Source organism: Populus alba, chromosome 15 (genome assembly GCF_005239225.2).
Source record: "Populus alba chromosome 15, ASM523922v2, whole genome shotgun sequence".
In the NCBI taxonomy this organism is placed as follows: domain Eukaryota; kingdom Viridiplantae; phylum Streptophyta; class Magnoliopsida; order Malpighiales; family Salicaceae; genus Populus; species Populus alba.
The window spans coordinates 2,803,323-2,818,641 of NC_133298.1; the positions used below are offsets into that span (position 1 = coordinate 2,803,323).

Genomic DNA, 15,319 nt, shown 5'->3' on the forward strand with positions numbered 1-15,319 from the left:
AGCATCTACCGTATTCTAAGCCTTTAAACAATTTTATTAATTCTAACTGTCCTCGTTATTTTCAAAGATATGATATAAAACTTAATTCTGCTAGGACTGATAACAATTTGTTTTCTGAAACAAAAACCAAGTGGTTGGTTTTGACATGGTCGCTTGCCCTTGTATTTTAGTCAATTAAAAAAAATAATTTACTTAATCCTACTAGGACTGAAAACAATTTGTTTTCTAAAACAAAAACCAAGTGGTTGGCTTTGACATGGTCGCTTGCCCTTGTGTTTTAGTCAATTTAAAAAAATAATTTACTTAATAGCCTCATGTGGGGGAGTGATGAAGCAAACTTTCAGGCATATTGATAATGGGTTAGAAACGCAAGTTGAATTCTGCAAGATCGAATCTTGTGCTGTGTTGTTTCCCAGTAGCTCAACGGTGGAGCCAGCAGGCTTTATGGAGCGCTTCAAATTCGATGTGACCCTAACAAAGTAAAAAATGAAAAAAAAAAAAGAAATCAAAACAAAATTATAATATTAATATAAGAAAAGAAGAGAAGCAATAATAAATAAATAAATCTTTGTTCGAGATCGAGAAATTCATTTGCTCAAAAAAATTCATCACCGTGAGACATATAATCCAAATCCACCACCGACAAGCCTGTAACTCATCCCAAGTCCCATCACCGTCCCTAATGGAGCGGAAAATATTGAACAAATGGGGTAATGCGCACACAAACGGCAAATTGACTTGGCGGCAAAATTGTTTTTTCGCGGAATAGCTTAGATTTTAATGTTGTAATTGTAAATAATAAAGTTATTTTATAACTCTTTATCATATTTCATTTGATAATAAAGTTCAATTACGAAAAGATTAGAATATTTCATTATATATGTTGTTTTTTTTTTTCCAATATCAGATGAATTAGAAGGACTTTTAAGAATTTTTTTCCTTCAATTTCTCAATAAAACCCTATTACAATGGGTATTTTTAAACAATGTTCTCGCTTCTCCTTTAATTATTAATAAAGACTAAAACCAAAGTCAAGCTATTAATTATTAATCTAAGAAGTTGTCACTATCCAAGAATAGTGAATGAAAATAATAATAATAAAAAAAGACTAAAAGCAAAGTCAAGTTATTAATGGAGATTTCAAAGTAAGAGCTGCACATCAGCACATGTGTATTCTCGAAAACACATTACATAAAATAATTAGTTGTTAAACCGCGCGGTGTAGCGTTTCTCAGATATAAGACTATAGTAAAAAAATAAGACCATTAATTTAATAACAGTCTTATTAAAAATAATAAATTAAATTAATTTCTTTATTAAAAATTAAACACATGTTTGTTGATAAAACCTTAAAAGGGTTATTTAAAAAACATGTATTTTGATTGCAAATGTATTTTTAGAAAAACATCTATATATATATATATTCTATTTAACTGACATAAATTAATAATAAATGAATGATGTATTTTATTAAAAAAAATGAGAATAATTCTGATTTATAAAAAAAAATTAAACATTTGTATGTAGAGAAATACTAGAACTATTTGTTTTTTTTTTTAAAATCCAAATATTTTGATTGAAAATGTATGATTTAAGAGAAGTTATAGAAAATGAACTACAATGATCTTAAGACTAGCATTTTATTTCTAACAATCAATAGATTCAATACTATTTTCATTTTATAAAAATTATTTTGATATATTTCCAAGTAAAAAACACTTTAAAAAATTAATCTCTACCACACTATCAAATAGGTTCTAGGCCTTTAGAAAGTTGAACTTCTTATAATGAAAACTTTCTATTTAATTGTAAAATAGTTATTTATAATAAAATAATAAATTTTATTTTTATTTTCAGCCCTTAGATTTTTTTTTTAATTTTATTATATTTTAATTTTTTTATCTGTCATATTTGATCTTTATTCTTTTAATAAATTTAAAAGAAAATCAAAATATTAATAAGTTATTTTTCAGCTTATTTTACATGATATAACCAAACACTGAAAAATATTTTTTAACCTATTTTTTATAATACTATCAAATATCAAAAATTAATTTACTTTTTAAAAATTTATTTTCTATAAAAACCACTTAAAAAATACTAGTTTCCAGCAGATCTTGGAAAACTCATCACCACGTGAGGCATTCAATATGAAAGGTAAATATTCCAATTCCAACTTCATAATAAAAATATGGAACGGCGGTGACTGAAACTAAGTAGTCAAAAGGCATTGTTATTTTTCATTTCTTGGAACATGTGCATTGTTTAAAAAACATGCAAGATATTGATTAATAAATAATCTAAAATCAAAGGTATATGTCATGTAATAAGTTAATGAAAGGTTCTTTCGTTGTTCCCGTAACGATGCTTTCACTTTTTTCATTAATTAATATAAAATAAGTTATATCTTCCATCTACAGATGCATCATTGATTTTTTTTTTCTTTTTTCTTTTTTATGGAGAACTCAACATGTTTTAAAACTGGCTGCTAAGATACATACACGAGGTTAGCCAAACCTATTACCTAAGCTAAATAAAAGATTGCACGATCCCAGTCAACTACTACTATTTTTTTATTTGTTAATCTTTTGTCTTGCTTCAGGAGGCCATTTCTTTTTTTTTTTCCGGGGGAGGTGTGAGCAGAAGGGGACAGGTTATAAAGTGATCAATCCTTTTCTAAAGCTGTAACGTCGCAGAATTTATCAGGATTCAAAAGTCTGGGACTAGAAGATTAATAAGGAGAGGAAAGCCAGAGGCGCAAAGAAGCGAACCTGACGATTCGACATTGTGAAGGATAGGCTGAGCTAGGTGAGAATATATACTTCCTCCTAACTTGTTTAAATCCCTTCGTCAATGCATTCTCAGAGCGAAGATTTGCTCTAGTAAAGCCGTGTGTTTTTATGCTCTGTGTTAACGTTTTCCCTTTCATTTGTAGCTGTGTTCCTTGTTTTCTCTTGTGCCATTTAATCAATCATATAGTAAAATCTAGACCTTCCCCTATTCATTCAGCTTCAGTTTTGACTTACGTGATCTATTGTGGTGTCGGATGAGAGTTAGAGCCCGATTTGTACAGTGGTAGTGAATATTGTTTTGTAAAGTGTGTTTTGCTTGGAAATATATTGAAATAATATTTATTTATAAAAATTTTATTTTTGACATTATCATCTCATAACAATAAGAAGACATAAAATATAATTATAAGTGTAAATAGAAAATCTTATGCAAACATCTAATTAAATAAATTGAGAAATATTTGTGTAAATAAGTTAATAAAAAGTCATTAATAATAACTAAAAACAAAACTTAAAAAATCAAGACACGCATGTAGATCAATATTTGATCTCACAACATAGAACATTTACATACCTGGTTGTATTTACTGAATTTATTTATTGAAATTATTTTTTTATTCAATCAAATGATAATGAAAATTATAAACACACTTTTGGAATTGATTGAATAAGATAAAATAGACAAAAAAAAGTATGCAAGGCTAGACATATTAGAAATATTATCTACAAATAAATATATTTTTTAAAAAAGTTCATCTATATAAAATATATAAAAATTCATAGAAGAATTATTATCTTCAAAGATTAAATACATGCAAAATAATTTTAAAAAATATATTTATTAAAAAAAAAGCTAAATAAGCAAAATAAAAAAATCCACAAACCATGGATTAACCTGCAAAACTTGTTATCCAGATCATAAGATTGGAATAACTCCATCGAAAAGAAAATTAAAGAGAATCATAAAGCCAATCTTAAAAAAAAGCTAATGGTGAACAATGAAATAAAAAAATAGCAAAAAAAAAGATGTTGACTTACATTAACTTTTCAAATATGTGAATTAGATTATTAGACTGAAAACACCATACATGGAAAACCGTAAAGCCTAATCCCTAACAAATCAAATGTTAAAGGATAAAATCAGAAAAAAAAAAAATCAATTACACAAAATGATATGAAGTAAAAAAAAAATGATAATTAAAAGAATGAGGGTGAAAATTGAACTAAGAAAAATTAGAGGACAAATTTTTTTGTTGATTGGAGGGTTAAATTGAAAAGAAAAATAAGTTTAATGAATTGAAAAAAAAATATATATAACAAATTCAAATTGAAGGAATAAATTGAAAACAATTTTGTTTTTTATAAAAGGGCAAAGAAAAAAAACCAAAGAATAAGGATTGAAATTGAAAAAAAAAAAAAAACCCACCAGCAACAAACCATCCCATCTTCATCGTCATGCATTGCACCAAGAAAAAAAGGATGTGACGGTAGTGCCTTCAGCAACATAATAGAAGGGTAAGTTTGGTCATCGAGTATTGCACACGTCGATCAAAGGGTGCAAGCACCTATATTGTATGCATTAACAACTTATAGATTTAAATATTAATTTATCAAGCAAAAAAAACCAAATTGCCCTCTATGGTTATGAAATTAACAAAAAAATAAAAACTTATGTGAAAGGAAAAAATTACCCCTAGATGCATGGCTTAATTTTTCTTAATTTCAAGGGTAAAAATGTAATTTTAAAGTATTTAATAAGTGAAAAGAAAATAAATATTTTTGAATATTTTTGTATTTTTTGTATTTACTACAATGGAATGGAAATGAAACCATTTAACACTAAAATCAATATTTTTCTTGATCATGTCAACTAGCTACTTTCTCTCTCCTTACTATTTTTAGGTGTGTTTTTAGGAATTGATAAGTTCTTTTTAAGAATTTCCTTGTATTAATTTGGTCTCGATCTTTCTTTTTAAGATTAGAGGTCGAGTAAGATATTGGCACTTGGTGAGGAGTCTTACAGAGTACTTAACGAATGGATTAATTGATTGTCAATAAATTTTGAAACATCCTCATGAGTAAATTGCTTAGTACTCAATTTATAGATGTTAATCCGCCTAGCCCTCCGCCCTTACCAGTCTTCTAAATTATTTGTTTTTTGTTTACTTAATGTTTTCAATGAAGAGTTTGCTGGAACCAAGAACGTACGTAGCATTACGAGTTCGCTCCTAATTATTAATGAATGCAATTGCAGAGAACTTTAAGGTAGACAAAAAATGAAAAGAGAAGGCCAAATGGGGACATATATAACTGTAGCGAAGGATGTATACCTAGCAGCCTTGGAAGAAGACTGGGATAGGATGATACGTGCTTGCAGTGGCAGCAGTGATATGTACGTGATGTCTCCAGTAACGGTTTCGGAAGATACTCCGTTGCACCTGGCAGTGTATAGCAAAAAAGTTTGGCCGCTTCAAGATCTACTTCATATTGCCCATCAAAATCCAATGCTCGGGAATCCTTATACAAAAAAGAACGCGTATGGAAATACAGTTCTTCATGAAGCAGTTTTTGCTGGAAATATGGAAGCAGTAGAGCACTTACTCCAGCCTAAAAATGATCCTTCAATGCAACTTCAGACTAAAAACGCGCTTGGGGAGACTCCATTTTATAGAGCTGCTGCATGTGGTAAGAAAAAAATAGTGGACTATTTAGCTCAGAAAATGGGCCAAATCCCAGGGCTAAAGCTATCAGAGGATCACAGCGAGAGAGAAGATTCGAAGCCGATTCTTCATGCTGCCATCCAAGGACAACACTTTGGTTTTGTTCTTAATCCTTTTATTCTCTCTCAAACGAGAGTCTTAAGACATCTAGCACACACATTCATCCCCAAACACTTTAGGTACAACTTAAATCTACAATTTATTAGGAAAAAAAGAAAGAAAAGTGACATTATACTTTCTAATGCAGACACTGCTCTGACGTTGCTGGAACTGGATCCATCACTTTATGAAATGAAGGACAATCAGGGAATGACCTGTCTTCATGTCCTTGCTGGGATGCCTAGTGCTTTCAAGAGTGGACATGCACTGCGCCCAATTACCATTACGAACTTGTTCTACCGTTGTATGTTTGATGCAACATTTTTTCTTCTATTTATTCATTTATATGATCAGCGTTAATAAGCTAACCCCAGCTTGAACATCAGCTCTCAAGGCAAGCTGTTTGAACGGCTGATTAAACACTGCTTTTCGAGTTTTAATTTCTTTTCTTGGAGCATGTTAAATTGCTTACACTACTTTAAATCCCAGAAGGTTTGATTTGACTTAAGTTGTGAGTTTTTCGCAGGCCTTTCCGCCGCAAAGGGTGATGGCGACCAGAGCCGGAGTAAAAAAGGTACTGAAGATTCAAACTATTTTGCCATCTTAGACAGCCTAACTATTAAATTGATAATAATAATTTTCCACTGATGATGCTCCCTGGTTCTTGTGGTTTTGAAATCGAGCAAGTATAAACAACAACCACACTGCTCATGCAACAAAATCCTCAGTAAATGCCGACAGTAATTCGTCGAGGGACGAAATTTCCTGCTGCCAAGCAAGAAATATAATCGGCCTTGTACTTAAGAGATTGGGAGGTAGACCGCCCGAGCTGGCCTGATGGATTGGACCAGTCTTGAGCTTGGGTTTAGCGTTTCCCTATGGGGCTAGTACTGTCCACTCGAATATAACTAAAATAAGAACTACCCTATAATCTTTCTAACATGCTTTTGAAAAGGTTGACATTAATCCTTTCAAGTGCTTGTGCTTGGGAAATTGTTGAAAAGATAGGAGAGAAGCTAGCCTACAGTATGACCACAGTATGGATAGAACATTAGAAAATATCTTCTTTTTTTTAATAAAAAAAAAAAAACACAAACCTTTTTCTCCTTTCCGAGAGTCACTTGAACGGAGGGAGTACTCTTTGACCTCGGCGACTTGGGAGGTTTTCCTTGTCTAAATGGGTTTCCTAGTTTCAAAAGAGAAAATATTAAATTTTTCTGATCCGGTTAGACTAAAAGAAAATGGATCTTGTTATCGTTATATTTGTAAAGATCCGAGTTGCATGCAGCTAAAAAGGCTCCATTCTCTTTTTTGTAGACCTAGGAATTTCAGCCTCTTCTCTTCCTCTTCTATGATGTGATAATTTCACGGTCATGTATCTCACTATGAATCCAGTTTTTCAAGCTAAATTGATTTTCCCTTTTTCCGTGATATGGTCACTGGTACAGAGCTCTAGGATCAGTTCATATCATTTGATGATGAAATTGTTGATGTGCATGCATGCTTACCAGACCTCATTCATCTACGCGCTCTGCATTCCATCGATCTTATTTGAATGTGGTGCCTTCTCCATACTCAACTTGCAAAGGCATGTTGAGGAATAAAATCATCTGACAGAATAGTAGAAGCCAGAACAGAAATCCTTTTGTGATACAAGTTATACATACATACATATATATAGGAAGCAACAGTCAGCAGCTGCTGTGTGAATGATTTTTCCGCAGCCTTCTATTTGGGAAACTCCGGAAAAGTGACATAGGGGTAGAAACTTGTACACTTTTCACCGAAGTTGAACTTTTGTATATTTTCCGGTATACTCCTCTGTTCATCTTGCAGAAAATTCATTATAGCTAGCTCTCTCAGTGTATATCTCACATATGAAGAAACATGATAGGATGGCCAGTGGTGGAAAGAATCCAGAAAGACAAGCACAAGCATGAATCTGCATTGAAACTTGCCCAGGAGCTTATAAAAAAGAACCAGCGTAATGTTGAATAATTAAACTCAATCCAGAAGGTTCCAGTCAAGGAAGGCAACCACCCACCGACCAGCCGCAACCGACCAGCCACCAGCCGCAGCCGCCAGCCACCAGCTGCCACAGCCGCCAGCCGCCTTCACACTTGAAGAAAGTTTGAATTTTCGTATTCTGTTTTTGTGTATAAATAGAGTGCTCAGTTATGTTATTTCGTGTGGAGAGAATTGAGAGGAACACTAGAAAGAGAAAGAGAGAGAGAGGGCGTGTAATTGTCAAGCTTTTGTGTTGATTTGTAAGCTTCGGTTTTGTGTAATAAAACAGTGTGTTTTATCCCCTCTGAGTGTTTCAAAGCCACCACCAGTGGTTCCTCCCACCAACAATTGGTATCAGAGCCCCGTTCGTCGGAAAACAGAAGTGTTTTGGGGTATATCCGAATTTTCAAATTTGTCCAAAACAATTTTTGATCATTCCACAGTGTAGAGCTCATCCAGACGAACTCACTGCCGCAAAAATCAGCCAAATCGGAGTTCGGGGTAGCCCGCACGCGCCGCCTGAATATTCAGCCAGATCGCCCACGCGCATCCCACGCGCCCCGAGGTTGAAGACGACTGAGCCACACGCGCGCCATATTGGAGCCGAGCCGTGTTCTAGCCGAGCCGAGAGAGAGAATATTCCCCCGAATATTCCCAGAATATTCCACAGAATATTCCCGGTTCAACCCAGCGAACCGCCCGCCGTACAGAAGTGATTTTTTGACCGGTTCACCCATTTTCGGACCCGATTTCAACAAAGTCAGACCGGTTCCCTACTATTTGGACCATTCCGGATCGATCTACAGTGTCCGTTTGGCCAAATTCGGCTTCCAGAAGGCGATATAGTCATTAAAAGAGCAAAATGACTACAGAAGGTACACATACACTCATTCCAAAGCTGACCAAAGACAACTATGATAGTTGGTGCATCAGATTGAAGGCATTTCTTGGGTCACAAGAGTGTTTGGATATTGTACAAACTGGTTATGATGAACCAGAGTCCAAAGAAAGAGAAGATGCTTTACAAGAGGCTCAGAAGCAAGCCTTGAAAGTCAACAGAAAGAAGGACAACAAAGCCAAGACCATCATCTACCAAGGTCTTGATGAAGATACGTTCGAGATCATAGCTTCCGCTGAAACATCACATGATATATGGGAGGCTCTCCAACAGAAATACAAAGGTGCTGACAGAATCAAGAAGATTCGTCTTCAATCTTTGCGAGGTGAATTTGAGTTATTGCAAATGAAGTCCTCGGAGTCTATTTCTGATTATCACACAAGGATTATGGTGATAGTCAACCAGATGAGGAGAAATGGAGAAGCCATCATCGATGCTCGAATTACTGAAAAAATTTTGAGATCCCTAGATCCAAAATTCGATTTTGTTGTTGTCGCAATTGAAGAGTCCAAAGATGTGGACAAGTTGACGGTTGATGAGCTTATGAGTTCTTTGCAAGCTCATGAGCAGAAGATTGTAAAGCGAAACGGAGATAAGGCAATTGAGCATGCCTTACAAGCAAAGCTGTCTCTCAAGGACAGATATGAGCAAGGGGAGACTTCATCAAGTGGCTACACCACTCAAGGAGGAAGTCAACAATCCAGAGGAGGATTCCAGAGATTCCAAGGAAGAGGTTCTTGGAATACAAGCTTTAGAGGAAGAGGTGGCAGAAACACCACCAGAGGAGGCCGAGGCCAACATGCATTCACTCCCAGAGGAAGAGGAGGCGGTTACAATAACCGTGACAAGAGGAATATCAAATGTTATAGTTGCAATCAATTTGGGCACTATAGCACTGAATGCAGAAGAAAAGCTCCGTTGGAGATACGTGAGCAAGCCAACTATGTAGAGAAGGATGACAGAGAAGAAACTGCATTTCTTGTCCAACAAGGACTTGATAAGAAAAAGGAGGACATATGGTATCTAGATACTGGAGCCAGCAATCACATGTGCGGCTACCGAGAGTTATTTAGTAATCTAGATGAGACCAAGCAAGGTCTAGTTACTTTTGGAGATACCACAAAGGTTCCATTCAAAGGTAAAGGCAACATCCCAGTCAAGATGAAGAATGGCGATTCCAGCTACATCGCCGATGTCTATTATGTCCCAGCCATAAAGCAGAACCTAATCAGCTTAGGTCAACTTTTGGAGAGAGGCTATACTTTTTACTCGGAGAATTGTCATCTGGCAATTAGAGACAACAATTGGAGATTAATGGCCTACGTGAAAATGTCCAAGAATAGGATGTTTCCTTTGAACATCCAGTATGATGCAACAAGGTGTTTGAGTGCCATCACCAACAGTGAAGAATGGCTTTGGCACCTGAGGCTTGGACATCTGAATTTCACGAATTTGAAGATGCTAGCAAGCAAGAAGATGGTCAAAGGTTTGCCTCACATTGATCATCCAGATGAAGTCTGTGAGAGTTGTGTCCTCAGCAAACATCACAGATCCAGTTTTGCTAAAGAAGTCAACTGGAGAGCAAAGAGGCCACTGGAGTTAGTACACACAGATGTGTGTGGCCCGATAACGCCTATGTCGACTGGACAAAATAGGTACTTCCTCACTTTTACTGATGATTTTAGTAGAAAAACGTGGATATACTTTCTGAAGAGGAAGTCAGAAGTATTCAATTGTTTTAAAGATTTTAAAGCAATTGTGGAGAAGCAAACTGGTTATACGATCAGAACAGTAAGATCTGATCAAGGAGGAGAATATACAGCCAATGACTTTGAAGCCTATTGTACACAACAAGGCATCAGACATCAGACAACGCCAGCCTATACACCACAGCTGAACGGTGTAGCAGAAAGGAAGAATCGCACGATTCTTGACATGGCCAGAAGTTTGCTCAAAGCAAAGAAGTTGCCCAAGCAATACTGGGCTGAAGCTGTATCATGTGCAGTGTATCTGTTGAATCGCTGCCCAACCAGAAGTTTGCAAGGTATTACTCCAGAAGAAGCATGGAGTGGTCACAAACCAAGTGTTACTCATCTACGAGTCTTTGGTTGTGTGGCATATGCAAAGATCCCAGATGCAAGGAGGAAAAAGCTCGATGATAAGAGCGAGAAATGCATCTTTGTCGGATATGGTGAAAGAAGGATGGGATACAGGCTGTATAATCCCATCACGAAGAAGGTGATTACGAGTAGAGATGTTATCTTTGAAGAAGATAAATCTTGGGCATGGAATGGTGATCAAGAAGCAGTCAAATGGATCATCACTGATTTAATCCTTGAAGGTGAAGAAGTACCAACAGTACTTGTCGAAGAACCAATTGTGCCAGCAGCTGAACCACAAAGTCCGGTACATAGTTTCCCTGTATTCAACAGGAGGAACACACCAGGAGCATCATCATCAACACCACCAGCATCCTCATCAGAAAGACCAAGAAGGATGCGGAATCTTGAAGAGTTGTACGATACCACTCAGGTTATGGAAGATACAACTCTGTTTTGTTTCTTTGCAGATAGTGACCCACTAAGCTTCGATGAAGCTATCACAGACGAGAAGTGGATAGAAGCAATGGATGAAGAAATACATGCCATTGAGAAGAATGATACCTGGAAGCTGACTTATCTACCAGAAAACAAGAAAGCAATAGGTGTCAAATGGGTCTACAAGACAAAGAAGAATGCCAAAGGAGAAGTGCAAAGATACAAAGCCAGATTAGTGGCTAAAGGCTACAAACAGAGAGAAGGCATTGACTATGGAGAAGTATTTGCTCCAGTAGCCCGGCTAGAAACAATCAGACTGATGATCTCACTAGCTGCACAACATAGATGGAAGATCTATCAACTCGATGTGAAGTCAGCATTTTTGAATGGCTTCCTAGAAGAAGAGATCTATGTTGAACAACCACTTGGATACATTGATGCTGAAAATGAAGGCAAAGTATACAAGTTGAAGAAGGCTCTCTATGGTTTGAAGCAAGCTCCGCGTGCTTGGAATACCAGAATTGACAGGTATTTTCAAGATAATGGATTTGAGAAATGTCCATATGAACACGCCATATATGTGAAGAAAGGAGCAGATGGCAGCATCTTATTTGCGTGCCTATATGTTGATGACTTGATATTCACTGGCAACAACCCTACCATGTTTGAAGACTTCAAACGAAGCATGGTACAGGAGTTTGAAATGACTGACATTGGTCTAATGTCACATTTTCTTGGCTTAGAAGTAACGCAGAAGGAAGAAGGGATTTTTGTATCCCAAAGCGGTTACGCCAAAGATATTCTTGAAAGGTTCAAGATGGAAAGCTGCAATCCGGTATCAACTCCAGTTGAGAATGGAGTGGAATTGAGGAAGAGTAAGGTTGGAAATGTTGATCCAACTTACTTCAAAAGCTTAGTAGGAAGCTTAAGGTACTTGACATGTACCAGACCGGATATACTCTACGGAGTCGGACTCGTCAGCAGATACATGGAGACACCAGACCAGTCTCATTTGAATGCAGCCAAGAGAATTCTTCGCTACATCAAAGGCACAATGAATGAAGGTATGTTTTATACCTCAAGTAAAGACTTTAATCTTGTAGGCTACTCGGATAGTGATTGGGGTAGAGATCTGGATGAAAGGAAAAGCACAACAGGGTTTGTCTTTTTCATGGGAGACACATCTTTCACATGGTCATCCAAGAAGCAATCGATTGTAACATTATCAAGCTGTGAAGCTGAGTATGTTGCTGCCAACTCAGCCGTATGCCATTCAATATGGTTAAGGAATATGCTGAAGTTTTTGGGATTTCCTCAAGAAAATCCTACGGAGATTTACATTGACAATCGATCAGCAATTGCATTGGCAAAGAATCCAGTGTATCATGAGAGGAGCAAACACATTGATACACGTCATCACTTTATCCGGGAACATGTGAAGAATGAAGAAGTCCAACTGATATCTTGCAACACAAATGATCAAGTTGCTGACATCTTCACAAAGCCATTGAAGGGAGAAACATTCATCCGATTAAAGTTCATGCTTGGCATGACATCCCTCGATTGAGTTTAAAGGGGAGATTTGTTGAATAATTAAACTCAATCCAGAAGGTTCCAGTCAAGGAAGGCAACCACCCACCGACCAGCCGCAACCGACCAGCCACCAGCCGCAGCCGCCAGCCACCAGCTGCCACAGCCGCCAGCCGCCTTCACACTTGAAGAAAGTTTGAATTTTCGTATTCTGTTTTTGTGTATAAATAGAGTGCTCAGTTATGTTATTTCGTGTGGAGAGAATTGAGAGGAACACTAGAAAGAGAAAGAGAGAGAGAGGGCGTGTAATTGTTAAGCTTTTGTGTTGATTTGTAAGCTTCGGTTTTGTGTAATAAAACAGTGTGTTTTATCCCCTCTGAGTGTTTCAAAGCCACCACCAGTGGTTCCTCCCACCAACACGTAAATGGTGGCAATCTATCAAAGTGAAGCCTACCAAAGTTAATATCGAGACCCCTGGTCAAGGAGGAAGTGGAGGACAAAGTGAGAGACAAGGAGGGAGAGGAATCCCAGGAGAAGGAGGCGAAGGACAAGAGGGGGCACGAGAAGGAGTGGACACAGGAAGAGGGGGAGGAGGAGAGGTAGAAACAAAGAGGCCTCATTCACCTCCAAACCCGTTGTTTATAGCAACTAGTAATGGAATAGTGGAGATTGCTGAAGAGATACTTGATAAATTTCCTCAGGGTATTGAGCTTGTTAATGATGAGGGGCAGAACATATTGCATGTGGCCGTGATGAATCGACGGCGGGAGATTTTCCGTCTTGTAAAGAAAAAGAACATACTAGTGACCAGGCTGAGTTCGAGCGTAGATAATAATGGCTTCACATTGTTGCACCAAGTTGCACACGTGAAGCACTACAGCGGAGGAGCCAAGCCCGGCCCTGCTCTCCAGCTACAAGAAGAAATAAAATGGTTTAAGGTGAGCTAGCTACTCTTAGTACAATCGTAACCCATGCAATATTTTTATGAAATGCAGTTCTTTATTCCAAGCTTTAAGTAATATCTGTTCGTTAATTAAAGAGTTTTCAATTTGCCTATATTTCATTTTACTTGAAAATCAGTGAAAAGCAGCTCTTTATGCCTTGAAATAAGTAAAGTAAGATTTGTACTTTAATGCACAATCTGTTGCTTTAATAGAAGCAGAAAAAAGAGAATATGGGCCAATGAAAGGGAAACCCATTTACCTATAATTAATAAATGACTTTACCGACACTGATGAATTTGTTTCCATGTTCTCTGTCCGTGCAGCGAGTGCAGAAGGTGGTTCCACCTTCTCTGTCCGAGCAGCGGGTACAGTGGGTGCTCCCGAATGACAAGAATTACAAACTCATGACTGCATTCGAGCTCTTCCAAGAGGAGCATAAAGGTCAACTCAAGTTGGCGCAAGATTGGATCGAGAAAACCTCTCAGTCATGCTCAGCAGTAGCCGTTCTTTTGGCCACCGTTGTCTTTGCTGCCGCTTACACTATACCTGGAGGTTCTAACGATCGTGGCTTTCCCATTTTCCTTCACAACCGTTTCTTCTTAGCTTTCACTGTCTTGGATGTTACCGCCTTAGCGAGCTCCTTGACCTCAGTTGTGATGTTCCTTTCCATCCTCACCACTCCTTTTGAATGCGAGAAATTCCATCACAATATTCCTCGGAAACTGATATGTGGCTTTACTTTACTCTTCTTCTCAGTGATGACAACCATGCTTGCTTTTTCTTGCACTCTTCTTTTAGTCATTCGCTTGAAGAAGCAATGGACCACAGGTCTGATGTCCATTGCTGCTTTCCTTCCCGTGTCAGTATTTGCAGTAATGCAGTTCCCTTTATATGTCGCCTTTATGACTACTATGAAGGACTTCTATAAGGAAGTCGTGAAGTCTCTACCTTGGTGTCACCTCCCTTTCCGCTACTGTTTCAGGCAAGGGAAGGCCAGAAGAAGATGATTGGCATTTTGAAAAAGTACCTGTTTGCTTCAATATGTGTCTGGAGACCTGCCATCGTCTTCAGTTAAGTATTTACTTTGTTTTCTTTGTAACAAACCCTTCTTTATGTGAGTCAGTCAGTGCCTCTGTCATTTTCTCTTATGACAGGGCCGAATCATTGCAATGAGAAATTCCATCATTGATTATCTTAATCACCATCTTTATATATTTAAGAGTGTTATGGAAATTCTCGGCAACTACCACTTTAGTTTTTGTTTTGAGAGTTCTCGTGAATTAAGAAATCATGCTGTCCCTATTATCTTACGTGTCACATTCTCTCTCTGTTCCTTTTCTTCCTCCCCAAGTGATAAAGGATTTACCGATACTCCTTTGGCCTTAAAACATTCTCCATTAACATGCTCTCTCGATCATAATTACCATCAAAGCATGGATAACAAAATTATTTGAAGCCTTGATTTATTTTTTGTGTTGGAATCGCTACTGCCGTACGTAGAAGTTCCTTATTGCTACCAGTATTTGCTAATTTCAGACGCTCCTTTTCCGCTGCGATTGGAGGCTGATTTTCCTCCGCCACTTTTTGAGGTTGATGCGTTGGTTAAAAATTGTTGCTTTTGTGCTCACTGCTGCTTTTTTTCAAGGCAATGTGAATTGTAATAACGTTTTCTTTGTAAATTGCATTTGGCTTCAAAATATTATAAAATGATATTTTTTTTATTTTTAAAAATTTATTTTATAATATCATCACATAAAAAAAATACAAAAACAAAAAAAAAAATTTAGAGCAA

At 36.9% G+C, this 15,319-nt stretch overlaps 2 protein-coding genes across 2 annotated transcripts; both read left to right on the plus strand.

Annotated features, from left to right (window-relative positions):
• The first annotated feature begins 2,702 nt into the window (after positions 1-2,702).
• Positions 2,703-8,206, plus strand: LOC118045219 (uncharacterized). The gene is made up of 5 exons (XM_035053803.2): positions 2,703-2,808; positions 5,047-5,609; positions 5,760-5,915; positions 6,138-6,185; positions 7,506-8,206. Exons 2-5 carry the CDS (start codon positions 5,069-5,071, stop codon positions 7,607-7,609), a joined length of 849 nt encoding a protein of 282 aa, XP_034909694.1. The 5' UTR covers positions 2,703-2,808; positions 5,047-5,068; the 3' UTR covers positions 7,610-8,206.
• A 3,835-nt stretch (positions 8,207-12,041) lies between these two features.
• On the plus strand, positions 12,042-14,606 carry LOC118045215 (uncharacterized). The gene is made up of 3 exons (XM_035053794.2): positions 12,042-12,058; positions 12,975-13,521; positions 13,851-14,606. The coding sequence occupies exons 1-3, from the start codon at positions 12,042-12,044 to the stop codon at positions 14,532-14,534; spliced, it is 1,248 nt and encodes a 415-aa protein (XP_034909685.1). The 3' UTR covers positions 14,535-14,606.
• The last annotated feature ends 713 nt before the right edge of the window (positions 14,607-15,319 follow it).